The sequence below is a fragment of the Danio rerio genome, chromosome 3 (assembly GCF_052040795.2).
Source record: "Danio rerio strain M-AB ecotype USA chromosome 3, GRCz13ab, whole genome shotgun sequence".
Classification (NCBI taxonomy): Eukaryota; Metazoa; Chordata; class Actinopteri; order Cypriniformes; family Danionidae; genus Danio; species Danio rerio.
This window is the reverse complement of record NC_141023.1, coordinates 13,487,501-13,513,752: the sequence shown is the minus strand read 5'-3', so window position 1 is coordinate 13,513,752 and position 26,252 is coordinate 13,487,501. Positions and strand designations below refer to the sequence as shown.

Here is a 26,252-nt window from a genome sequence, read left to right as displayed (position 1 = left end):
CTATATATCACTCCATCTTCTTTTCTACATTTTATCTTAATGCTATCTCTACATTTTAAATGATTTGTTTTCTTAAAATGAATTCTTAACTAAAATAATATATAGCCTATATTTTCTTAATTTGACTGGACTACTCCATGATTGGGGGTGATGGACAACCTGGTGCAAAATAATATTAAAAAAATAATATTATAATGTTATTACATAACATAACATTGTAATAATAAAACTATATTTTAATGTATATCAAATAATATGTAATTACATAAAAATTTCACCAAACAAAATATGATAAAAAGTGATGTTTTTTATAGTGTATAGGAACAATTTGTGCTTCTAGATATTTATTGGGGGCCTCCAGATTTCTTGGGGACCTCACTTATTGTTTAAATCCACCCCTGGTTATAAGAACTGTTTAACACATTCTGTAATGTCGTAGATTTAATGCCAGCAGCTTGTAATTCCTCTTTTAACTGGAGTTTTCCCCTTTCATGTGCTTTTGTAACCCTCCCAAAAAGGGCATAAAGTATTCAAACACAAAACAAGTTCTGGACAAAATAAAATATTTATTTCGGGCCACAATAATCAAGCAAAATTCAAACACTCAATTCACCTAAATACTAGTTTCACTTTTTTTTTTATTTTAGCAGCAGGTAAAGAATAAAAAGTTCACAAATGATGTATATATTATTAGCGGACTGGATAAAAATGATTGGGTAAGGCAATTAAAATGACCACCACTAGGCATTTAACAAATGGCATCAACCGTAATTGCGCAACACATCTACATTTCACGACAACCCAGAGTTGTAATACACCACACAGTAAATCTCTTAAATATAAATGTATAAATAACACCCATAAACAGACACCACACAGCAATCAAAACATAAGCTACCATTACTGCCACTCCAGCTAACTAGTATCAAGCAATGACTGTAAAAAATATGGACGACGCGATAGCCCCTTTTCCCATTGAACGCCTTGAGGGCAAAACGCCTGCTTGACGGGCACAAACTGTCGCAAAAGACTGCTGAAATTGGAGCCTTGACATGCGCAGAAGGACTGTCTGATGGAGCCAGAGGAGGAGCCGCGAAAATGAGCGGAGTCGAGCTTCCAATCAAACGCTTTATGTAAAATCAACTACGCCCCCCGAACTTCTCAGCATGCGTTTACTGTCATATCAACACAAATGGATGTAATAACGTTAACAAATATGAGGGTTTTATATATTCAATCGCGCCAGCTCCGGGCCGCAGCGCATAACCTACTCTCGGCGTCGCGGGCTGATTCCGGCTTGCATGCGGCAGCGCCGGCTCGCTCGGCCGCCGCATCTGGCTAGATTGACTCGGGCTGGAATCTGGCAGTGAGTCCAGGCATCTGGAGTAGGTCCAGCAGAGGTAGTCAGTCTGAGCTCTGAGGGGTAAGTCTCCGCCAGGCGAGAATCTAGCCGGAACTGGCCCGAGTGTATTTTGCTATCTGGGTGGCTAGGAGTACGTGTATCAGCAAACTAATAAAGCCCGAAAAAAACCCTGACCTTAGCGAATAAACAGTGTTCCACCAGGATCATGTATGTCAGAAACTGTAGTTTACTGCTGAACTCATTTTGTCATGGTAAAATAACACAGAAATCGAATAACAACACTTCAGTCTCCTGTCGAAGCTCAGACGCGCTGCTTTGAGAAACTGTCAATCATATCTGTCAATCACGATGACACGCCCAGCATTAAATTACTGCTAAAAACAAACTGTTTACAAAAATGAAGATCTGCACCTATTTCAGCACAATAACCAGTGCCTTAATCGACCAGAGCCATCTTTCGGGACATTTTATTGCCAATGTAATAAATTTGATCTAGAAGAAAATGCAAGAGGAACTGCACTTAAGACAAGAATCAAAGCTATGTAGTGGCACAAGTCATCCTGCAGAGGACGCAAATGCTCCATTACAGTTTTTCTCAGTGGTGCATTTCTCACAACGCTATTCACATTTGCACAAGTTAATGCATTTCTCGAAACAATTAGTCAATTTTGCACATCATAGCAGCAGTTTCTGATTCCTTCCAACAAACTGCAAATGCTTTTGGACATGCATTAATTGCTTTCATACAGCTTTCTGCTGTTTATAACATTATCATTTGCTTGTCATGTCTGTCAAAATAAACTAAACCTGTGAATGCTGAATAGTCATTCCATATACAACTAATAGTCCTCATTTCATTACTTGAGTCATTACATACTGAATTGTTGAACTAGTTCTCAAAATCTGTCAAGAAAATTTTATCAACAAATTAAAAGTTTTTCTTTCTGAAAATGTCTTCTAAATTCTACAATTTGATGAATGATTTACAGACCTGTGTATGTTGTAGGTTCAGCTCCAATATGTACTGCAATATTCTCTACAGTTTTACACAACTCTACCCAAAGGGAGTTTATGTTTGTTGTAAATAAAGGTGTGTTTATTCTTTTGCACAATGCTGTGAGTAAATTAGAATGGCAAAGAGCAAATGCAGTGGAAATGTGAAACATACATATTCAGTGTCTTGTACTCAGATACTTCACTAAATGCAGTGATGTCTGACTTTACTGTAGTTTTCAAACGGCTGTGTAAATAGTATATAGTGCTGTCTTGAGCATTTTCAGGAAGTGTCACCAAAATCTGACTTTTTGCATTGGAAAAAAAATTACAGAGTAAACTGTCATAATGAAAACATGAAAAAGCCATTTGACTATCTTGATCATAAACAATGGTGTCAGGACTTTTCATCTTGACGACACTGACACTTTCACTGACATCAATACTTGCTTTTGAGGAATGAGCTCTCCATTTTGAACAAGTGACACACTTATGCAGGTTATCAACTAGGTTTTGCAGTTTGACCTAATTGTTTTGATAAATGCATTAACTGTTGTGCAAAGGTAAATAGTGTTGTGAGAAAAGCACCAAAGCCAATGAGAAAACCTGTAATTACTTAGCAAAGCCCAAAATAACAGTCAGAAAAGCAGAAAGTTATCCTAGGCCAGGGTGTCTGACTCGGTCCTGGAAGGCCATTGCCCTGCAAAGTTTAGTTCCAACCTCAATCAGACACAGCTGGCCTAGCTAATCAAGCTCTTAAGCTGCAGTCACACTCGACTTTTCTCCCCATAGACTTCTATTCATACACACACGCGAATGATTTAAACCAGAAACGCAGGTTCATGCGTCAAGTTTCGAAAGTCGCTTCGGTGCAAAGTTCAAGCTTGGTGCGTGAGACCAATCAAGGATCAAAACACGACCTCTCTGGACAGAAATTTAAAACGGAGCAATCACTCACTTTTTTTAATGTCTAATCATCTTGTTTAATCTCGCTCCTTTTCGCAGCGCTGTAAGACAGAATTTAGCACACACAAACTCTACTGTGAGCGCAGCTTTACTAGGCACTCTAGAAACATCCTTGCAGGCGTGTTGAAGCAAGTTGGAGCTAAAATCTGCAGGACATCGGCCCTCCAGGACCGAGCTTGGACACCCCGTCCTTGGCTGTTCATGTGGAAAAAACTAAAGAGTCTATAGAAGTGTATAAGACACATATGACCAAAAGCACCACTCATAATAAACCTGGACACAAATAACTATAAGAAAATGAGAAAGAGTCGCAAAGCACTAAGAATACAAGAGGAGAAATAGTAAATTTGAATTAATCACTAACAAGGTCAGATGCATTGTTTTTGGTTCCTTTTCTGGACTTTGAACATCTTTTGACACTTGGTGTCATTGGAGAATGAGACATCAGAAATATCTTAATTTATGTTTTGAAGATGAAGGTCTTAAAAGTTGAAATGTTATTAGGGTGAGTTATCATTTTTAGGTGAACTGAGTTTGAAATACAAGTTAAATGAATGGTTCCTATATTTGAAACTTTTATTTAAAATTCAGTTCACCCAAACATTACAATACTGTTGTAATTACTTGCCCCAATGACGTTTTATTCTTGAGACCTTTGTTCGGGCTCTTTGAGGTTCTTTTTTAACTTCATTTTAAACATTTTCAAAATTATACAAAAAAGTGGGCAAAAATGTAATTGTTTAAAATTGAATTATGTAAACACATTTTAAAAAGATATTTTAGCATATGTATTTTTGTGCATGTTTTAAATGCATTTAAAAATATATTTAAACATATAAACAAATCAATTAAACCATATGGAAGTTGTGTATTATACACCCTATACCGAATGATCAACACACTTACTCTCAAACAGATCAAGTTTCCCTTTTTATTTTAATTAAACATCAAGCGAAGCACACAATGCAAGTGTAACAATAAACAACACAACATAAGAACAGCAACTTGCTTGCTGTTGATTACATAAATGAAATTTAATGAAATTAAATTTGTGATAAATAATTTACAATTTTTGCTGGTGGTTCCTTTTTAAAAATGTCCTTCAAAGTACTCTCCTTATAAAAAATGTTGTCTAATGGTGAGAGCAGCCTGGCAGTAATTACATCTAGGAGATGCTTCGTTAATCAGTGAATAAAAATGAGTCAATCAAAATGTCCAATTCGATATCAAATATAGACAGTTTGATCATGCCTGGTCTCAAAATTGTAATTTGCTAAGTGTCTTTCTTTTTTTGGGGGGGTTAATTTTTAATGTAATTTACTATTTATGCAGTTGTTCTATTCTCGTTTGCTAATGTTTATTAGTACCGTCAATCTCAGTAATATATTGCAATATATTGCATCCCCTCAGTACCTTTGTTTAAAACTCTCTGGCGACACATTGCTAGTATCCTTTTCTTCCTTATAATGTGTATCTTAAAAAAAAAAATCAAAAACACTGTTAAGTAAAAAGTTCCAAAAGACAGAACCAAGCAACAATATAAGGAAAATATCATGAGGTGATAAAAACAGAAGTTTTTCCTACAGTAACTGACATTTCAGTCACATTAATGAGATAAAAGTGATTTTCTGAGTATTATTCCGTCTCTTGTATTCTGTCAGCATTCTAGAGCTCAGGCAGTAAAATGTGAATATTTCAATAGTTTTTGAGAAACATCCATTATCACATCAGTTTGATCAAAATAAAGAAATTATGAATCTTAATCAGAAATGAATGTGCATGTAAATGAGGTCATTGTTGATGTGTCGGGTTCACATCACCTCAAAACGGATTACATCTAATACTGTTGGCATTTGTAAGCATCACATGAATGTAGTTCAGTCAGGATCCACATCTAGTGAAGTGTAACGGCATTTTAACTTGAAATAAAGTACTTAAATCAGCTCTTTTAAAGGCTTAAAGCTGTTTACTTTAGCTGTCTGAGCTGAAATCTTCAACCTGTTAAATATTTACGCTTATTGTCTGAAAACTGTCTAAATCTAAACATACCAGTCAGAGCAGACAGCACACAGAATGAACTACACTAATAATAATAATTGTAAACCTAACAGAATATAAGTTTATATAAGATTAAAATTAAAACTAAATAAATAAAACTAAAATAAATTAAACTAAACTAAAATCAAACTATAATTACCCTATTTGTCAAATAATATAACGCTGTATTATTTGAACCCATTGTTGATCATTTCTTAAGGTGATGATAAAAGATGAATGTGGTTTATGGTCTGATGACTAGATTCATCTTTGGGACTCTGACGAGTGGTTCTTCAAGGAGTGATTTTTCCATATTGTTATTTACCTTGGTGACAAACCTACAGCCTACAGAGATAAAAAAAAAACATAAAAAATACAAACTGATATTAGCAACAGCAAAACGGCTATATTGCTTACTTTTACTCACTTTGGGTAAAAAGATCTAAAATTAATGCATGAAACCGAAACATTTAATGATAAAAATAAAACAATTAAGAAATTTCCCTCTTCTGATTATGAAATTATAGACTAACAATCAAACATTTAGATTAAATAATAAAAATAATCTGTCTAGAAATAAAATGCTTGAATTTTATTTTGTACAAAAATGTTAGCTGTGCCAGTAAATAATTATTTTTTTTAATGGATCTCTGAAAAGCTTAATGTCCATTTATAAAGATTTCACCACTGAAATAACAGTTGAAACAACTTTGGTCAATACTGTAATTCATATCAGACTCTCACCTCATTGTCTATATGTTACTGTTGTGAGAGAAGACACTGTAGATTTTCTGAGCCCCAACATCAGTGATGTAATTCCAACGGAAGCTGCAAACCAAACAATTTAATAAATTAGAAATGTCAATTATTACATTACAGTTCACAAGTTGTATTTCAATCTCACTTGATGTTTTGTGCTTTGTGGAGGTTTGGGAGCAGCAGATCCAGGCTGTAATCGGTGAGATGACACTGATTCAGATCCAGTTCAGTCAGTCCTTCAGAATATTCCAGAATCAGCGCCAAACCTCTACAGGCCTGCAGGTCCAGTGGAGTCTGACTGAGGTCCAGCTCTTCACCCAGAGCTGCAGAAAGAGACTCTGCCTGCTCGCGCCTCACATGAGTCAGAAACTGAAGCAGCAGAGGTTTAGCACAGCTGGAAGACAACAGCAAAATATATATTTTTGAATGGCAGTAAATAGATGCATTTTGGAAATGCTTAACAATTCTCTCTGCAATCAGTTCTGTGCCTAGTTGTTAACAGGAAAAGCACTGTAGGCTAGTATTTTACTATACAGCCAAATATTCATGAGAAAGTGTTTGGAGAAATAAACAGCATATGCTAGCTAGAAATGTTTTGAACCAATGCTGCTAGTTTAAGATGATCATGTGCTGGTCTTGAGTAAAAACCAGTTTAGGACCCGCACAAAATACATGCTTTAACAAACAACTAACCTCTTTTAAGGCATATGTTTAGTATCATAACAATTTGTGTGAAATAAACAATTTTTCCACAAAAACAAACTTTTATTGTGAGATTTTTCTGCCTTTTCTAACTTTATCAATGATTATTTTTGTTCAAGTGGTAGGTGTAAGGAATTGGAGGCAAGCAGAGGATGGCTGTTTGTAAAACATACAGTGCCATCTGTTGATAAAATCTAAGCGCGGATCACTTGGGCTTTGGCGCGTTTTGCACTCACACACAAGCGTACCGCACCAAAGCCCGAAACCGAAAGCGAGACGTGACTGTTAAGGGGTTGTTTCATATGGATTTATTAATCATTCTTACTGTTCAGTGATCGCAAACTGCCGTAGTTTATTAAAGACGCAAACTCCTCACAGCATGACAGCTGCGCGCCTTCAGCAGACCTCCTCATTCCTGCAGCACGAGGGCTTTATAATGGTTTATGAGCGCTAAAAGTGGCGGATCTGTTCGGTGAAATATCTGACTGCGTGTCACCGCATCCCTAAGGACTGTTTGGCGAAATATTTGACTGCATGTCACTGCATAACAAACGACTGAAAGGATATAACTAGAGAAATCTCCACTGTGCTACTGGGTGAGAGCGTATGGCAAGCCGTTTTAGCATTTAAACCTTGTTCAGACTATCCATAAATATATTTAGAGATATCTCTAATTATATTTTGACTAGTCATAATTATAATTCGACTAGTCAGAATGACAATTAGAGATATTTGCAATTACAATTGTACTAGTACGAAATCAGATTGGAGATATCTGCAAATATATTATTACTTGTCATATTCCTCTATTGACTTCCATTGAAAAATATTTGCAGATATCTCTAACTGAGTTTTGACTCGTCAAAAATCCATTTCAAGATATCTACAACTGTAATTCGAATATTAGTAAATTAATTAGAGATATCTTCAAATATATTTGTAAATATCTCTAAATAGGACGAATTAAAGACATCTCGAAATGTATTATGACTAGTAAAAACTCAGTTAGAGATATCTCTAATTACAATTGTGACTAATCAAAACTCATTTGCTTCTTCTGCTCACCAAGGCTGCAATTATTTCATCATAAATACAAATTGTGAAATGTTGCATAAAATAACTGTTCAAAAGTACTTTATCATTTAATTTATTCATTTATTCCAGTGATTTTAAAGATGAACTTTCAGCTTCATTACTCCAGTCAAATTATCCTTCAGAAATCACTAATATTAATTATTATTATATTTATTAATGGTAATAGTAATAAAAGCAATAATGTCTGGAGTAATAATTTTATTTAAAACTACATACAATAAGAAAGCAGTTATTTAAAATGTTGATGAATATTTAACAATTTAATTTTTTTACATTTAATAAATATAGCCTTGATTAACTGAATAATTTTCCTTAAAAAACATTTAAAAAATTATATATAAATTATATATAACTGTAAATATATATATACTTGAAGTCAGAGTTATTAGCCCCACTTTGTTGTTTTTTTCTTTTTAAAATATTTCCTAAGTTTTGTTTAACAGAGCAAGGAAATGTTGATAGTATGTCTGATAATATTTTTTCCCTCTGAATGAAGTCTTATTTGTTTTATTTTGGCTAGAATGAAAGCAGTTTTAAATTTTTTATGAACCATTTTAAGGTCAAATTTATTAGCCCCTTAAGCTAATTGTTTTTCAGACTGTCTACAGAACAAACCATCGTTATACAATAACTTGTCTAATTACCATAGCCTGTCTAGTTAACCTTATTAACCTCGTTAAGCCTTTCACACACACACACACACACACACACACACACACACACACACGCACACGCACACGCACGCACGCGCACACACACACACGCGCACACACACACACACACACACACACACACACACACACACACACACACACACACACACACACACACACACACCCGATCGGACCAGTAGAAAAAACCCTTAGCGTTGAACCCTGGGGTAGTAATAAGCTTGGTATACATTATAGCTAAATCATTTTCATGGTGCATTGCGGGACTTTTCAGGGTGTAAACATTTCGGTGCATTGGAACTGGATCAGTTTACTGAGAGTTAGCAAACTCTGCTCTGAACAGCTGAAAAGACAATCGAATGTTTCTTTAAACTGACACGCGTTTATGTAGGAGTTAAATGATTACTTAACATGGCACTGGATTTAACAATTAATGAAAAAGTATTCATTGCGATCTTGAAATAAGTAAACATATAACAGCTGTTAGTAGCTTGCCTTACCTGAGCTGTGAGATGTAGGGCAGACACTGAAGAAAACTCTTCACTTCACTCTCTTCCTCTGAACATCCTCTCAGCTCTACTGGTTTCTTCTCTGCTTGGAGTTTCAGCACTTCCAGGAGGACAGAGGTCTTTCTCTGTGAGAGATCTATGATCCAGACATCAGGAATCTGGAAAACTGACTGTAATGCTGGAATGAAACTCCTGCCTGTTTGAGTCTCATAATTCTTCACATGTGAGTAAAGATCCAGCAGGAAATTACTCTGAAAATTTTTTTCAGTCCATCCATAAGGAAAGAAGCTGTATGTGCAGACTGATGATAACAGTTTCAGCATCTTCTCTCCTGTCTGTGTCTCAATCTCTGCAGCTTCAATGAAGAGTTTTAAAACAGTCTGCACTGCACTCCTAGTCCAATAGTCAAACCTGATAATCAAATAATGAAACATCAGTATAAACAGACATCAAAAAGCTCCAGCGTAAAAAAAACCTAGATAAAATTCCAGTTTCAGTCCACATTTTTGTACACAGTTGAAAATGTGTATAAGAAGAAATAAAGATCAAATTAATTACTTACTGTGAAAACAAAACCTTCATTTATTGACAAAATCTCCTGCTTAGATCTACATTCAGCAAATTGATATTGAATGAGAAGTATGTGGTTAAAGCCGGGCGAAGACTACAGGAGTTTTAGCCTGATTTATGCCCTAATTTCACCTCCTGAGAATCCTCCAGTCCTCTCGGACTTTAACCAATTCCCCATCTTGGAGCAGATTATCTGGTAATGTGAGCCATTTACAGATAGAATATTGCACCTTGCGATCTCCTGAAACACAAATTGATGTCTCCCCAATCATATTAAACATGTTTGATATTCAGAATTTTAAATGGAAGTGACACAGCTGTTCCAACCTATTTCACATCACCAAAGCCAAGATGGTTTTAATAAATAAATATAGGCTATATAATTTTTTTAATAATCTTGAATTATGCTTTTTAATTGGCCAGATTTATTATTATACCCATGTGCAGATATTTAGGACACATGTAGCAGGGTACTAAATATTGACAGTTATCTCCATAAACCAAAGTGATTAAACATTTTGAACTATATTTTTAGAATTTTTTTTTCTGTGATGGGGATAGAATTTGATCAATATAAAATCAGCTTACGTCTATATAGTCCGGTAAACCAAGAAAGAGGAGGCTAAAAGATAATGTTTTATAACTGCACACAGATGACAGCAGATTTAAGAAAATTGCTTCTTTATCCGTGTCATGTTCTACTGCAGCACGAATGAAATTCATCAGGAATATTTTTCCTTCTTCATGAGTGTCCCAAAACCTGATCAAAAAGAAATAAACTACTTAATTTGTTACAACTCAACATGCACTTAATTGAGATTTACACAAAGTTAGACCTACCTTAATCAAATGAAACAAAACAGATTGTACTTTATTAACTTTAACACATAAGTTCTAGTCTCCTGCTGACCCCCTGAGTTTTTTTATTGTGATGCATCTCTTTAAAGTTCCCATGGCGATCATTCAAATTAATCACCTGACACTGCAGCCCCAATTATTTAAATACTGTAATTTCTTTTCCCCCTTTCCTGCAAATATTGACAACCATTCTAAATATAATGTAAAATATCTGATATTCCGATTCTTAAATATATGTAAGACCGCACATTTCAACTTTTAAACTGCTTTATAATTACCATAATAATTAATATATAACTGGTGATAGGTCTTGCCATGTTTAGTCCATACTGAAAAAGAGATCAGATCTGCTGGATTTACATCATGTTTATTCATAGTTTTCTTCCTAAATACTTGAAAGTAAGTGGCCCTATAACTGGAAGAGGAATAGAGTAAGTGTTCTAGTAACATAAACAGTGTTTCTCACATGACTAAAGCACATCATCTAGTTATATTTAAAAATAATTATTATTGGCATCTCCATAGGGAAGCGAGTATTTAGCAATTCTTAAATGGTTTGTTTTGCTAACATTTGTGTGCAGTTGAATGTTTGAAACCTAAAATAAATGCTATTAGTTTGAAAACACTGATAAATTGTGATTTATGTTAAGCACCATGCATCTCTTTATGGCTGCAGCTCAATCAGCTCCCTAGCTTTCAAGGTTGTTCATTAGTAGGTCATGTACATGAATACAGGCACTGGTAAGGGTAGTAATAAGCTTGCTTCACTATACATTGGGACAGACCGAGTTGAGTCTGAGTATGACTTAAGAATGTCCTCATAATGGTACACAAAACAGGAATTAATAACCAACAGCACTGACTAATAATTTTCATATATTTATTTCACAAAGTTTTTAAAAGTACATTATAGCTAAATCATTTTCATGGTGCATTGCGGGACTTTTCAGGGTGTAAACATTTCGGTGCATTGGAACTGGATCAGTTTACTGAGAGTTAGCAAACTCTGCTCTGAACAGCTGAATAGACAATCGAATGTTTCTTTAAACTGACACGCGTTTATGTAGGAGTTAAATGATTACTTAACATGGCACTGGATTTAACAATTAATGAAAAAGTATTCATTGCGATCTTGAAATAAGTAAACATATAACAGCTGTTTGTAGCTTGTCTTACCTGAGCTGTGAGATGTAGGGCAGACACTGAAGAAAACCCCTCATTTCACTCTCTTCTTCTGAACATCTTCTCAGCTTTACTGGTTTCTTCTCTGCTTGGAGTTTCAGCACTTCCAGGAGGACAGAGGTCTTTCTCTGTGAGAGATCTATGGTCCACACATCAGGAGTCTGGAAAACTGACTGTAATGCTGGAATGAAACTCCTGCCTGTTTGAGTCTCATAATTCTTCACATGTGAGTAAAGATCCAGCAGGAAATCACTCTGTTTAATTTCTTCAGTCCATGTATCAGGAAAAAAGTTGTATGTGCAGACTGATGATAAATGTTTCAGCATCTTCTCTCCTGTCTGTGTCTCAATCTCTGCAGCTTCAATGAAGAGTTTTAAAACAGTCTGCACTTTACTACTCCAAAATTGAAACCTGATAATCAAATAATGAAACATCAGTATAAACAGACATCAAAAAGCTCCAGCGTAAAAAAACCTAGATAAAATTCCAGTTTCAGTCCACATTTTTGTACACAGTTGAAAATGTGTATAAGAAGAAACAAAGATCAAATTAATTACTTACTGTGAAAACAAAACCTTCATTTATTGACAAAATCTCCTGCTTAGATCTACATTCAGCAAATTGATATTGAATGAGAAGTATGTGGTTAAAGCCGGGCGAAGACTACAGGAGTTTTAGCCTGATTTATGCCCTAATTTCACCTCCTGAGAATCCTCCAGTCCTCTCGGACTTTAACCAATTCCCCATCTTGGAGCAGATTATCTGGTAATGTGAGCCATTTACAGATAGAATATTGCACCTTGCGATCTCCTGAAACACAAATTGATGTCTCCCCAATCATATTAAACATGTTTGATATTCAGAATTTTAAATGGAAGTGACACAGCTGTTCCAACCTATTTCACATCACCAAAGCCAAGATGGTTTTAATAAATAAATATAGGCTATATAATTTTTTTAATAATCTTGAATTATGCTTTTTAATTGGCCAGATTTATTATTATACCCATGTGCAGATATTTAGGACACATGTAGCAGGGTACTAAATATTGACAGTTATCTCCATAAACCAAAGTGATTAAACATTTTGAACTATATTTTTAGAATTTTTTTTTCTGTGATGGGGATAGAATTTGATCAATATAAAATCAGCTTACGTCTATATAGTCCGGTAAACCAAGAAAGAGGAGGCTAAAAGATAATGTTTTATAACTGCACACAGATGACAGCAGATTTAAGAAAATTGCTTCTTTATCCGTGTCATGTTCTACTGCAGCACGAATGAAATTCATCAGGAATATTTTTCCTTCTTCATGAGTGTCCCAAAACCTGATCAAAAAGAAATAAACTACTTAATTTGTTACAACTCAACATGCACTTAATTGAGATTTACACAAAGTTAGACCTACCTTAATCAAATGAAACAAAACAGATTGTACTTTATTAACTTTAACACATAAGTTCTAGTCTCCTGCTGACCCCCTGAGTTTTTTTATTGTGATGCATCTCTTTAAAGTTCCCATGGCGATCATTCAAATTAATCACCTGACACTGCAGCCCCAATTATTTAAATACTGTAATTTCTTTTCCCCCTTTCCTGCAAATATTGACAACCATTCTAAATATAATGTAAAATATCTGATATTCCGATTCTTAAATATATGTAAGACCGCACATTTCAACTTTTAAACTGCTTTATAATTACCATAATAATTAATATATAACTGGTGATAGGTCTTGCCATGTTTAGTCCATACTGAAAAAGAGATCAGATCTGCTGGATTTACATCATGTTTATTCATAGTTTTCTTCCTAAATACTTGAAAGTAAGTGGCCCTATAACTGGAAGAGGAATAGAGTAAGTGTTCTAGTAACATAAACAGTGTTTCTCACATGACTAAAGCACATCATCTAGTTATATTTAAAAATAATTATTATTGGCATCTCCATAGGGAAGCGAGTATTTAGCAATTCTTAAATGGTTTGTTTTGCTAACATTTGTGTGCAGTTGAATGTTTGAAACCTAAAATAAATGCTATTAGTTTGAAAACACTGATAAATTGTGATTTATGTTAAGCACCATGCATCTCTTTATGGCTGCAGCTCAATCAGCTCCCTAGCTTTCAAGGTTGTTCATTAGTAGGTCATGTACATGAATACAGGCACTGGTAAGGGTAGTAATAAGCTTGCTTCACTATACATTGGGACAGACCGAGTTGAGTCTGAGTATGACTTAAGAATGTCCTCATAATGGTACACAAAACAGGAATTAATAACCAACAGCACTGACTAATAATTTTCATATATTTATTTCACAAAGTTTTTAAAAGTACATTATAGCTAAATCATTTTCATGGTGCATTGCGGGACTTTTCAGGGTGTAAACATTTCGGTGCATTGGAACTGGATCAGTTTACTGAGAGTTAGCAAACTCTGCTCTGAACAGCTGAATAGACAATCGAATGTTTCTTTAAACTGACACGCGTTTATGTAGGAGTTAAATGATTACTTAACATGGCACTGGATTTAACAATTAATGAAAAAGTATTCATTGCGATCTTGAAATAAGTAAACATATAACAGCTGTTTGTAGCTTGTCTTACCCGAGCTGTGAGATGTAGGGCAGACACTGAAGAAAATCCCTCATTTCACTCTCTTCCTCTGAACATCCTCCCAGCTCTACTGGTTTCTTCTCTGCTTGGAGTTTCAGCACTTCCAGGAGGTCAGAGGTCTTTCTCTGTGAGAGATCTATGATCCAGACATCAGGAATCTGGAAAACTGACTGTAATGCTGGAATGAAACTCCTGCCTGTTTGAGTCTCATAATTCTTCACATGTGAGTAAAGATCCAGCAGGAAATCACTCTGTTTAATTCTGTCAGTCCATCTATAAGGAAAATAGTTGTATGTGCAGACTGATGATAACAGTTTCAGCATCTTCTCTCCTGTCTGTGTCTCAATCTCTGCAGCTTCAATGAAGAGTTTTAAAACAGTCTGCACTGCACTCCTAGTCCAATAGTCAAACCTGATAATCAAATAATGAAACATCAGTATAAACAGACATCAAAAAGCTCCAGCGTAAAAAAAACCTAGATAAAATTCCAGTTTCAGTCCACATTTTTGTACACAGTTGAAAATGTGTATAAGAAGAAATAAAGATCAAATTAATTACTTACTGTGAAAACAAAACCTTCATTTATTGACAAAATCTCCTGCTTAGATCTACATTCAGCAAATTGATATTGAATGAGAAGTATGTGGTTAAAGCCGGGCGAAGACTACAGGAGTTTTAGCCTGATTTATGCCCTAATTTCACCTCCTGAGAATCCTCCAGTCCTCTCGGACTTTAACCAATTCCCCATCTTGGAGCAGATTATCTGGTAATGTGAGCCATTTACAGATAGAATATTGCACCTTGCGATCTCCTGAAACACAAATTGATGTCTCCCCAATCATATTAAACATGTTTGATATTCAGAATTTTAAATGGAAGTGACACAGCTGTTCCAACCTATTTCACATCACCAAAGCCAAGATGGTTTTAATAAATAAATATAGGCTATATAATTTTTTTAATAATCTTGAATTATGCTTTTTAATTGGCCAGATTTATTATTATACCCATGTGCAGATATTTAGGACACATGTAGCAGGGTACTAAATTTTGACAGTTATCTCCATAAACCAAAGTGATTAAACATTTTGAACTATATTTTTAGAATTTTTTTTTCTGTGATGGGGATAGAATTTGATCAATATAAAATCAGCTTACGTCTATATAGTCCGGTAAACCAAGAAAGAGGAGGCTAAAAGATAATGTTTTATAACTGCACACAGATGACAGCAGATTTAAGAAAATTGCTTCTTTATCCGTGTCATGTTCTACTGCAGCACGAATGAAATTCATCAGGAATATTTTTCCTTCTTCATGAGTGTCCCAAAACCTGATCAAAAAGAAATAAACTACTTAATTTGTTACAACTCAACATGCACTTAATTGAGACTTACACAAAGTTAGACCTACCTTAATCAAATGAAACAAAACAGATTGTACTTTATTAACTTTAACACATAAGTTCTAGTCTCCTGCTGACCCCCTGAGTTTTTTTATTGTGATGCATCTCTTTAAAGTTCCCATGGCGATCATTCAAATTAATCACCTGACACTGCAGCCCCAATTATTTAAATACTGTAATTTCTTTTCCCCCTTTCCTGCAAATATTGACAACCATTCTAAATATAATGTAAAATATCTGATATTCCGATTCTTAAATATATGTAAGACCGCACATTTCAACTTTTAAACTGCTTTATAATTACCATAATAATTAATATATAACTGGTGATAGGTCTTGCCATGTTTAGTCCATACTGAAAAAGAGATCAGATCTGCTGGATTTACATCATGTTTATTCATAGTTTTCTTCCTAAATACTTGAAAGTAAGTGGCCCTATAACTGGAAGAGGAATAGAGTAAGTGTTCTAGTAACATAAACAGTGTTTCTCACATGACTAAAGCACATCATCTAGTTATATTTAAAAATAATTATTATTGGCATCTCCATAGGGAAGCGAGTATTTAGCAATTCTTAATTGGTTTGTTTTGCTAACATTTGTGTGCAGTTGAATGTTTGAAACCTAAAATAAATGCTATTAGTTTGAAAACACTGATAAATTGTGATTTATGTTAAGCACCATGCATCTCTTTATGGCTGCAGCTCAATCAGCTCCCTAGCTTTCAAGGTTGTTCATTAGTAGGTCATGTACATGAATACAGGCACTGGTAAGGGTAGTAATAAGCTTGGTTCACTATACATTGGGACAGACCGAGTTGAGTCTGAGTATGACTTAAGAATGTCCTCATAATGGTACACAAAACAGGAATTAATAACCAACAGCACTGACTAATAATTTTCATATATTTATTTCACAAAGTTTTTAAAAGTACATTATAGCTAAATCATTTTCATGGTGCATTGCGGGACTTTTCAGGGTGTAAACATTTCGGTGCATTGGAACTGGATCAGTTTACTGAGAGTTAGCAAACTCTGCTCTGAACAGCTGAAAAGACAATCGAATGTTTCTTTAAACTGACACGCGTTTATGTAGGAGTTAAATGATTACTTAACATGGCACTGGATTTAACAATTAATGAAAAAGTATTCATTGCGATCTTGAAATAAGTAAACATATAACAGCTGTTAGTAGCTTGTCTTACCCGAGCTGTGAGATGAAGGGCAGACACTGAAGAAAATCCCTCATTTCACTCTCTTCCTTTGAACATCCTCTCAGCTCTACTGGTTTCTTCTCTGCTTGGAGTTTCAGCACTTCCAGGAGGTCAGAGGTCTTTCTCTGTGAGAGATCTATGACCCAGACATCAGGAATCTGGAAAACTGACTGTAATGCTGGAATGAAACTCCTGCCTGATTGAGTCTCATAATTCTTCACATGTGAGTAAAGATCCAGCAGGAAATCACTCTGAAAAAATGTTGCAGTCCAACTAAGAGGAAAGAAGCTGTGTGTGCAGACTGATGATAACTGTTTCAGCATCTTATCTCCTGTCTGTGTCTCAATTTCTGCAGCTTCAATGATGAGTTTTAAAACAATCTGCACTGCACTCCTAGTCCGATCGTAAAACCTGATAATCAAATAATAAAACATCAGTATAAACAGACATCAAAAAGCTCCAGCGTAAAATAAACCTAGATAAAATTCCAGTTTCAGTCAACATTTAATATATATATATATATATATATATATATATATATATATATATATATATATATATATATATATATATATATATATATATATATATATACATATATATACACACACACACACACAAATATATAGAATAATATATAAATATAATAATTTATATATATATATATATATATATATATATATATATATATATATATATATATATATATATATATATATATATATATATATATTAAATATATGTATATATTTTTTTTTAACAGAAAGAGGTAACTACAGACTGGGGGGTTGCATTCAGTGAATTATATTTTCACACTGTACTTGTTATATGTGCAACAGGTAACAATTTCACCTTTAAAACGTATAACAAGCTAATAGCTTTTACCAGTCAAACACAGCACAGCCATCACAGCAAAATGAAGAGATTTAAATGGACATATTGCGCTTGTGTTTGGACATTTCGTCACCTTGTATTCTATCTGCGTTCTGAATGATTTTGAGATATTGAGCTTCAAAGTTTTTGCATTCCATAGCAAATAGTATGTGTGTAAGATATGCTTTTTAAATAAAAACGTCTTAAAATGTAAATAACTTGTATAAAAAAACACCCCACGATGTAAAAACGTAGTCATTTAATAGGAATATGTTAATAACTCAATTTGGACAAAAATGTCAGACAGAACCTTATAATTCTAAGGTTATGATATTGCGTATCAACATGCAACATTTCTTCATTCTGCAGGCGATCCAGTACCTGCATGCTATAGCCTACCCTGATAAGCATGCAAAATGTCTATCCTTATTTGTTATTATATACTGTACACACTTATGAAATTAAAGTTTATGTGTGAGAGGGAAATGTAGTAATTATTAACAAGTAATTATTAGTAGGAATAAAAAGAATAGTTGGTGAGACTCGCATCGGTTTTAACTAATAAATAAATATACTTTAGGTCTACATAAGCTAAATAAATTTTAAATGATTTTTTTATTAGCCATTATGACTGAGATGTAATAAAACAAAATGCTAAAACATTTAAATGTGCTTTTGAAAAAATATATACACACACACACACGATGTTTAGGAAATTTTCACAGTATGTCCAATAATATTTTTCCTTAGAGAAAGTCTGATTTGTTTTATTTCAGCTAGAATAAAAGCAGTTTTTAAATAAAACCATTTATAAGGTCAAAATTACTATTTTTTTTCAATAGTCAACAGAACAAACCACAGTTATACAATGACTTGCCTAATTACCCTAACCTGCCTAGTTACCCTAATTAACCTAGTTAAGCCTTTAAATGTCACTTTAAGCTGTATAGAAATGTCTTGAAAATATCTAGTCAAATATTATTCATTCATTTTAATATTATTAATTTAGTATATATTATTTACATCACAGCAAATATTAAATAAATCAGTTATTAGAAAGGGGGGGTCTAATAATTCTGACTTCAACTGTGTGTGTATATATATATATATATATATATATATATATATATATATATATATATATATATATATATATATATATATATATGTATGTATGCAGGGGCGGACTTAGTGATTTGAGGGCCCTAAGCAATTCCAGGTATGGGGCCCTAGCAAATAAACCGCATGTTGAAAATGTATATATTAAAAAGCATATATATATATATATATATATATATATATATATATATATATATATATATATTTTTTTTTTTTTTTTTTTTTTTTAGATCTTAGCTCCAACTTGTCTTAACACACCTGCATTGATCTTTCTAGTAAGTCTATTTACATGATTATTATAGGTTATAATAGGTTATTATAGGTATAGGTGTATTATAGGTTTTATAGGCATTGGTCGGTGTTACAATCCTATGTTTGTCTTGTCTCATCTGTTTTTTTTTTCTTGTTCCTGTTTTGCTTAGAACACATCCAATTGGCCACTTCCAGCTTGCTCGATCCTGATTGGCCTACAGTGTTTTAAAAAGCCATGACAGCACTTCCTTAGCAGCCATCTTGTTTTTGGTCACTTGCTTGTGTTTGTTGAAATGTTTGATTGTGGTATAGTGCAGAGTTTTTGGATGTGTTAGGACTGAGAATATTGAGATTTGTGAGTACTGTTTGCTTTGTTTGACTTCTGAGATTACGTTGAGAATTGTGAGTACTGTTTGTTTTAGTGTTTGCTTTGTTTATGATACTTTGTTCCACCGGCTTGTTTGACCTTTGTTGCCTGCTGACATTGATTTTGGATTGTCCTTCAAATATGGTTGCCTGTTTTTGTAAATAGATTGTAAATAGTGTATATTGGGATAGTAAGGAGTTTGACGCCATTTTCTTTGTAAAACCTTTTTGCCTCTGTTTTTGTGTTAGGTAGTTAGGGAAGTGAATTGTACTTTCTTTTCTTTTATTTGTGATCAGGTAAGTTAGAGATTTAATATAAAGGAATTTTTGTTTGTTATTTTGGCCTTGTCAGCTCCCGAATTCAAACCCCAATAAATCTTTGAATTCATTTTGTTGTCTTGTCTTTCATGTTGTGCACCATCCCTAGACGGTGCGTAACAGTCGGGGCCCCCAATTTTCCAGTGCCCTAAGCAGCTTCTTACCTCGCTTATTGGTTAAGTCCACCCCTGAGTGCATGTTGGCTATGTTTAGGATAGGGGATCAAATAGTATACAGTATAAAAACATTTAGCCCTGTAATATAAAAAGTACAGGCCTAGGCTAGGCTATAAGACGATTTTATTTCTCAGAGAAAGAACTGCAGACCCGGGTTTCATTGCATTGCGAATTATATTTTTCACACTATAGGCTAAGCAGTGCAACAGGTAACAATATCGCTTTTGAACTAGATAGCTAGTCAAAGCACAGCTCATGCCGCCAGTATGCTGATATTAAAAATTAAGAATGAAAAAATTTATAAATAGTTTATTATTATTATTATTATTATTATTATTATTAGATTAGATTATTATTATTATTATTAATACACTCGTTTAGACAATACACTTTTCCAGCAAGCACAATTTTTTCATTCTGTTTGCTCTGCATGTGTATAAAAGTGAAATGAACAGAGAAAAATAAACAGAAGATAAATAATATGCGGCTCATTTTGTCCCATTTATTTAATTTATTTAACACTAAGACGCTATTAACACAAGCGGGAACCTATTTTGAGTGCATGAGTGTTTTGCATATAGAGGCATTTGTTTAAATATTAGTAACTTTGCCTATAATAAAAAACAATCATTAATAAAGCGAGTTATTCTGTGATCAGGTGATGTGTTCCATCAGACTTGTATCTAAGCCGCGGTTTTTTAGGGTGTAAACATTTCGGTGTACTGGAATTTTATGATAGAGAAAACACATAAAATGGCTGGTGCCATAAACAGTACCCTGACTACTGAACAATGGTGCTGATTGAGGCGTATCCTGTGCCCTAACATAAGCAGTCATATGTCCATTTAGCAGTTGATGATGTGCGTTCTGAACATTCTGATCACAATAGGATTTTTGTAAATGTGAAAGTTAAAGAAAAAATAAATTTGAAAACACTGCATTTGTGTCTTAATGCCAACTTCAGACTTATTAAATATCAGAAAATTAAAAAATATAAATATATATTTTAATAACATTAAACTGAAGCTATTACTGCAACAAACAATTATGATAATCTCCCTCATATACAGTTAAAAAAAATACATCTAGTAAATGAATATGTTAAAGTTTAGTACCTGAGCTGTGAGATGAAGGGCAGACACTGGAGGAAACTCTTCACTTCACTCTCTTCCTCTGAACATTCTAGCAGTTCTACTGGTTTCTTCTCTGTTTGGAGTTTTAGCACTTCCAGGAGGACAGAGCTTTTTCTCTTTGAGAGATCTATATACCAGACATCAGGAATCTGGAAAACTGATTGTAATGCTGGAGGGAAATTCCTGCCTGTTTGAGTCTCATAGTTCATCACATGTGGATAAAGATCAAGCAGGATATGGGCCTGTTTTTGTTTCAAAAAATAATCACCCAACTCTTTATTAAATTCTGAAGTTTTATAACTGCACACAGATAACAGTGGATTTAAGAAACTTGGTTCTGTATCTGTGTAATTTTTTACTGCAGCATCTATGAGATTTATCAGGAACAATTTTTCTTCATCACCCTCGTAGAAAAACCTGACCAAAAAGAAATAAACTGCTCAATTTGTGACGATTCAACATACAAATAATTAACATTTCACACAAATGGTCTACTATACCAAATTAAACTAAACAAAACAAATTACACTCTATTACACTATTAATAAAAACCTAATCTGAAAAACTTCAATTCTGTGTGTATGCCAACTTAAGACTTATTTAATATCAGAAGAAAAAACATATACATTTATAAATTAAAGTGATATTACTGCAACAAATAATAATAAAAAATCTCCCTCATGCACAGATTAAAAATGGTAAAAGTATATGCTAAAGTTCAATACCTGAGCTGTGAGATGAAGGGCAGACACTGGAAGAAACTCTTCACTTCACTCTCTTCCTTTGAACATCCTCTCAGCTCTACTGGTTTCTTCTCTGTTTGGAGTTTTAGCACTTCCAGGAGGACAGAGGTCTTTCTCTTTGAGAGATCTATGATCCACACATCAGGAGTCTGGAAAACTGACTGTAATGCTGGAGGGAAACTCCTGCCTGTTTGAGTCTCATAGTTCATCACATGTGAGTAAAGATCCAGCAGGTAATTACACTGATCAAGTTTCAAACTATAATCATTCCACTTATCTTTAAAGTGGAAAGTTTTATAACTGCACACAGATAACAGTGGATTTAACAAACTTGGTTCTGTATCTGTGTCATTTTTTACTGCAGCATCTATGAGATTTATCAGGAACAATTTTTCTTCATCACCCTCGTAGAAAAACCTGACCAAAAAGAAATAAACTGCTCAATTTATGACGATTCAACATACAAATAATTAACATTTCACACAAATGGTCTACTAAACCAAATTAAATTAAACAAAACATATTACACTCTATTACACTATTAATAAAAACCTAATCTGAAAAACTTCAATTCTGTGTGTATGCCAACTTAAGACTTATTTAATATCAGAAGAAAAAACATATACATTTATAAATTAAAGTGATATTACTGCAACAAATAATAATAAAAAATCTCCCTCATGCACAGATTAAAAATGGTAAAAGTATATGCTAAAGTTCAATACCTGAGCTGTGAGATGTAGGGCAGACACTGGAGGAAACTCTTCACTTCACTCTCTTCCTTTGAACATCCTCTCAGCTCTACTGGTTTCTTCTCTGCTTGCAGTTTTAGCACTTCCAGGAGGACAGAGGTCTTTCTCTGTGAGAGATCTATGATCCAGACATCAGGAATCTGGAAAACTGACTGTAATGCTGGAATGAAACTCCTGCCTGTTTGAGTCTCATAGTTCTTCACATGTGAGTAAAGATCCAGCAGTGCCTTGCATGTGTCTTGGTTGTTTTTGTTTCCCACATCAGCAAAGTTGCAATGGCATTGAGATGCTTTATGGAAGAATTCTAGAAGGCTTGCGATTTGCTTCAGGGGTTCTTTATGAAGCTTTAACCTTCAAAACATAAATAAAATACATGAGAAGTATTAACTACTGATTTTATTATTTTTAAAATCACAGTTGGAACAATATCCAAGGTTTGATTTGGCAGTTGGATTTCAGCAGTCACTCCCACTAGCAACTTTGGCAGGTTACATTTTTTATAACCTAAATATGATATTTACTTACAAGTGAGAATCAAAAGAAGCACTTTAAACTCAGAGTCAGAGAGTTGCAGTATTTAACCCTTGTCCAGAAGAATTTATTCTTTAAAAGAGAAAGTTAAATAAAATTAAAAGCTTTGATATTTACCATTCATTCGGAAACATTTTTTACTATGCCAGCAATTAATTGACTCTCGTTAGTGGAGCAATCCAGTAGGACTGGGTGATAAAAAGACAACATTTATCAGAACATATAGTTTCCCTCGATAAAATGATAATGTTTGATAAAAGTTTTATATATTAAAAGTAAATATATGAGAAAAACTGAGCTGCTTATTTGTCCCACATGTACACATTTATCAATGCACATAAAGAGCTGTGGGTGTCAATAGGTCTTGAAATAACCAAATCTCCAAACACAAGTGCTTAAATTAATGTGTATTGGAGTTTAAAGTTTTTGACTAACCAAATCATAGAAATACTGTAATGTTTGCATATATTTACATGCCAAGTAAACATATTTGTTTACCTGAAAAACAATCCTGAAGTCAGTTATTCTCCTTAAAGTGTGCACTCCATTGAAATGATAAGACTTTTAATCTAATTAATACATATTCAACCTTTAATATTAATAAGAGTAAATGCTGAGTGATTGATATTTGCTGGTTTGCACTGAGTCACTGTTCAAACTATAGTTTATGTTTATTTTATTTTCAAAAACTGAGGTAAACTACCTGCTGCCACATTCATTATGGCAATAAATGCCATGTAAAGTGGTATTCAAACTCAGATTTGTAGCATAACACTGAATAAACTAAAACCAGTATCTGAGGTGATTATTGTAATAGTTCAAGCAATTGTTCAGCTGCAAGACATTTTCTAAAACAAAAATTTCAAGTGATAGTTAGGACAAAAACTCCTGTTATTAAGGAAAATGTTCCTTTTATTGTGTTGATGCTTGTAGCTAGGATATGACGTAGACTCTTAAGTCAGATGCGCTTGCTCCTGTTAGTATCATCAACCTGGCAAACTGCATTTGCAAAAAGTCATCAAAGGGGCAAGGTGAAAAAGTTTTGATTTTAAAGTGCAATACCTAGTTCGAACACTGGGTGTCATTTCTACATATTGCATGTTTAACAACATGTATAGCATTAAAGTGGAAGTGAAGCAGTCAGTCAAGTTTTCATTATTTAGTCATATGATTTCCACTTAAATTAAAGTATATTAAGCTTTATTAGTGAAAACATTTTGCAGAAAATTATATGTTTTACTATAGCTTTTAGAGCAAGGGTGCCGCCATCTTGCAATATCGCTGTGTCTGACGTTACAGGGTTGGTTTCGTTCCTTCAGCTGAACAGATACAATGGAAGTAATAGACTGAACACAGAGACTGCTAAACCTAATTTAACCTACTGCATAAAGTTGTGGGTTTGGGGTTGGTGCAAATACAAGCATCAGACGTGTCTCTAATAAAAATTTTTTTTTACATTTGTTCTATTTTTCTCTTTTAAATACCGATTGTTTGATTTGCTTTGGTCCACTTTCTGTATTACACCGCTTGACTGGGTTTCAGCCTGGTCCGGTGCTGACGTAATGGGGGCGGGTACTTTCACTTTTCGCTACTACAGCTGCTCATCTCTTTTCGTGTTAAAGAGCCCATATTATACATGAAATAGGGTCATATCTTGGTTGTAAGGGTCTCCAACAACAGTCTAATATGCATGTAAGGTCAAAAAACACTTTCATGGTCTTATAATCTGCATTTATTTTTACCTAATTATCCCAGCGACTCCTGTATGAATCGTCCAGTGATTCATTTGTTCCCAAACCCCTCCTTAGCGCGAAGCTAATCTGCGCTGATTGGACTGATGACAGCCTGTCGCGATTGGTTGACTGCCTTCAGTCAGAGAGTGAAATGCCCAATAGCTAATCAGCAATATAGAAAGTAATCACAGTGCATACACGCTCGATAGTGTAGGCGTGGACTTTAGCTGCCACACACACACAAAAACACACACACACACACACACACACACACACACACACACACACACCTCCGGACCAATGACTGTAAAAAATATGGACGACGCGACAGCCCCTTTTCCCATTGAACGCCTTGAGGGCAAAACGCCTGCTTGACGGGCACAAACTGTCGCAAAAGACTGCTGAAATTGGAGCCTTGACATGCGCAGGACTGTCTGATGGAGCCAGAGGAGGAGCCGCGAAAATGAGCGGAGTCAAGCTTCCAACCAAACGCTTTATGTAAAATCAACCACGCCCCCTGAACTTCTCAGCATGCGTTTGCTGTCATATCAACACACATGGATATAATAACGTTAACAAATATGAGGGTTTTATATATTCAAATCGCGCCAGCTCCGGGCCGCAGCGCATAACCTACTCGCGCAGTCGCGGGCTGATTCCGACTCGCATGCGGCAGCGCCGGCTCGCTCGGCCGCCGCATCTGGCTCGATTGACTCGGGCTGGAATCGGTCAGTGAGTCCAGGCATCTGGAGTAGGTCTAGCAGAGGTAGTCAGTCTGAGCTCTGAGGGGTAAGTCTCCGGCAGGCGAGAATCTAGCCGAACTGGTCCGAGTGTATTTTGCCATCTGGGTGGCTAGGCATGTATCAGCAAACTAATAAAGCCCGAAAAAAGCCCTGACCTTAGCGAATAAACAGTGTTCCACCAGGATCATGTGTCAGAAACTGTAGTTTACTGCTGAACTCATTTTGTCATGGTAAAATAACACAGAAATCGAATAATAACACTTCAGTCTCCTGTCGAAGCTCAGACGCGCTGCTTTGAGAAACTGTCAATCATATCTGTCAATCACGATGACACGCCCAGCATTAAATTACTGCTAAAAACAAACTGTTTACAAAAATGAAGATCTGCACCTATTTTAGCACAATAACCAGTGCCTTAATCGACCAGAACCATCTTTCGGGACAGTTTATTGCAAGTGTAATATTTTTTTTTATTTGGGCTCAAGTCTCCTTCATTAACACGGAGGAGGCGGGCTTTATGACTTGTACTGCAGCCAGCCCCCAGGGGGCGATCTACCGGCCGAGACCTTCACTCAAACGCAGG

At 34.7% G+C, this 26,252-nt stretch overlaps 1 protein-coding gene across 1 annotated transcript in view; it reads right to left on the bottom strand.

Moving 5' to 3' along the window:
• The window catches only part of LOC101884073 (uncharacterized), a 98,391-nt gene that overhangs the window by 61,486 nt on the left and 10,653 nt on the right, over positions 1 to 26,252 (bottom strand). Inside the window, exons 4-11 of the mRNA XM_087245481.1 lie at positions 22,636 to 23,013; positions 21,893 to 22,327; positions 21,150 to 21,584; positions 16,922 to 17,341; positions 14,309 to 14,728; positions 11,700 to 12,116; positions 9,087 to 9,506; positions 6,264 to 6,512 (exon numbers count right to left, since the gene is read on the bottom strand). Coding sequence (XP_087101607.1) covers positions 6,264 to 6,512; positions 9,087 to 9,506; positions 11,700 to 12,116; positions 14,309 to 14,728; positions 16,922 to 17,341; positions 21,150 to 21,584; positions 21,893 to 22,327; positions 22,636 to 23,013 — 3,174 coding nt within the window. The remainder of the gene's footprint in view (positions 1 to 6,263; positions 6,513 to 9,086; positions 9,507 to 11,699; positions 12,117 to 14,308; positions 14,729 to 16,921; positions 17,342 to 21,149; positions 21,585 to 21,892; positions 22,328 to 22,635; positions 23,014 to 26,252) is intronic.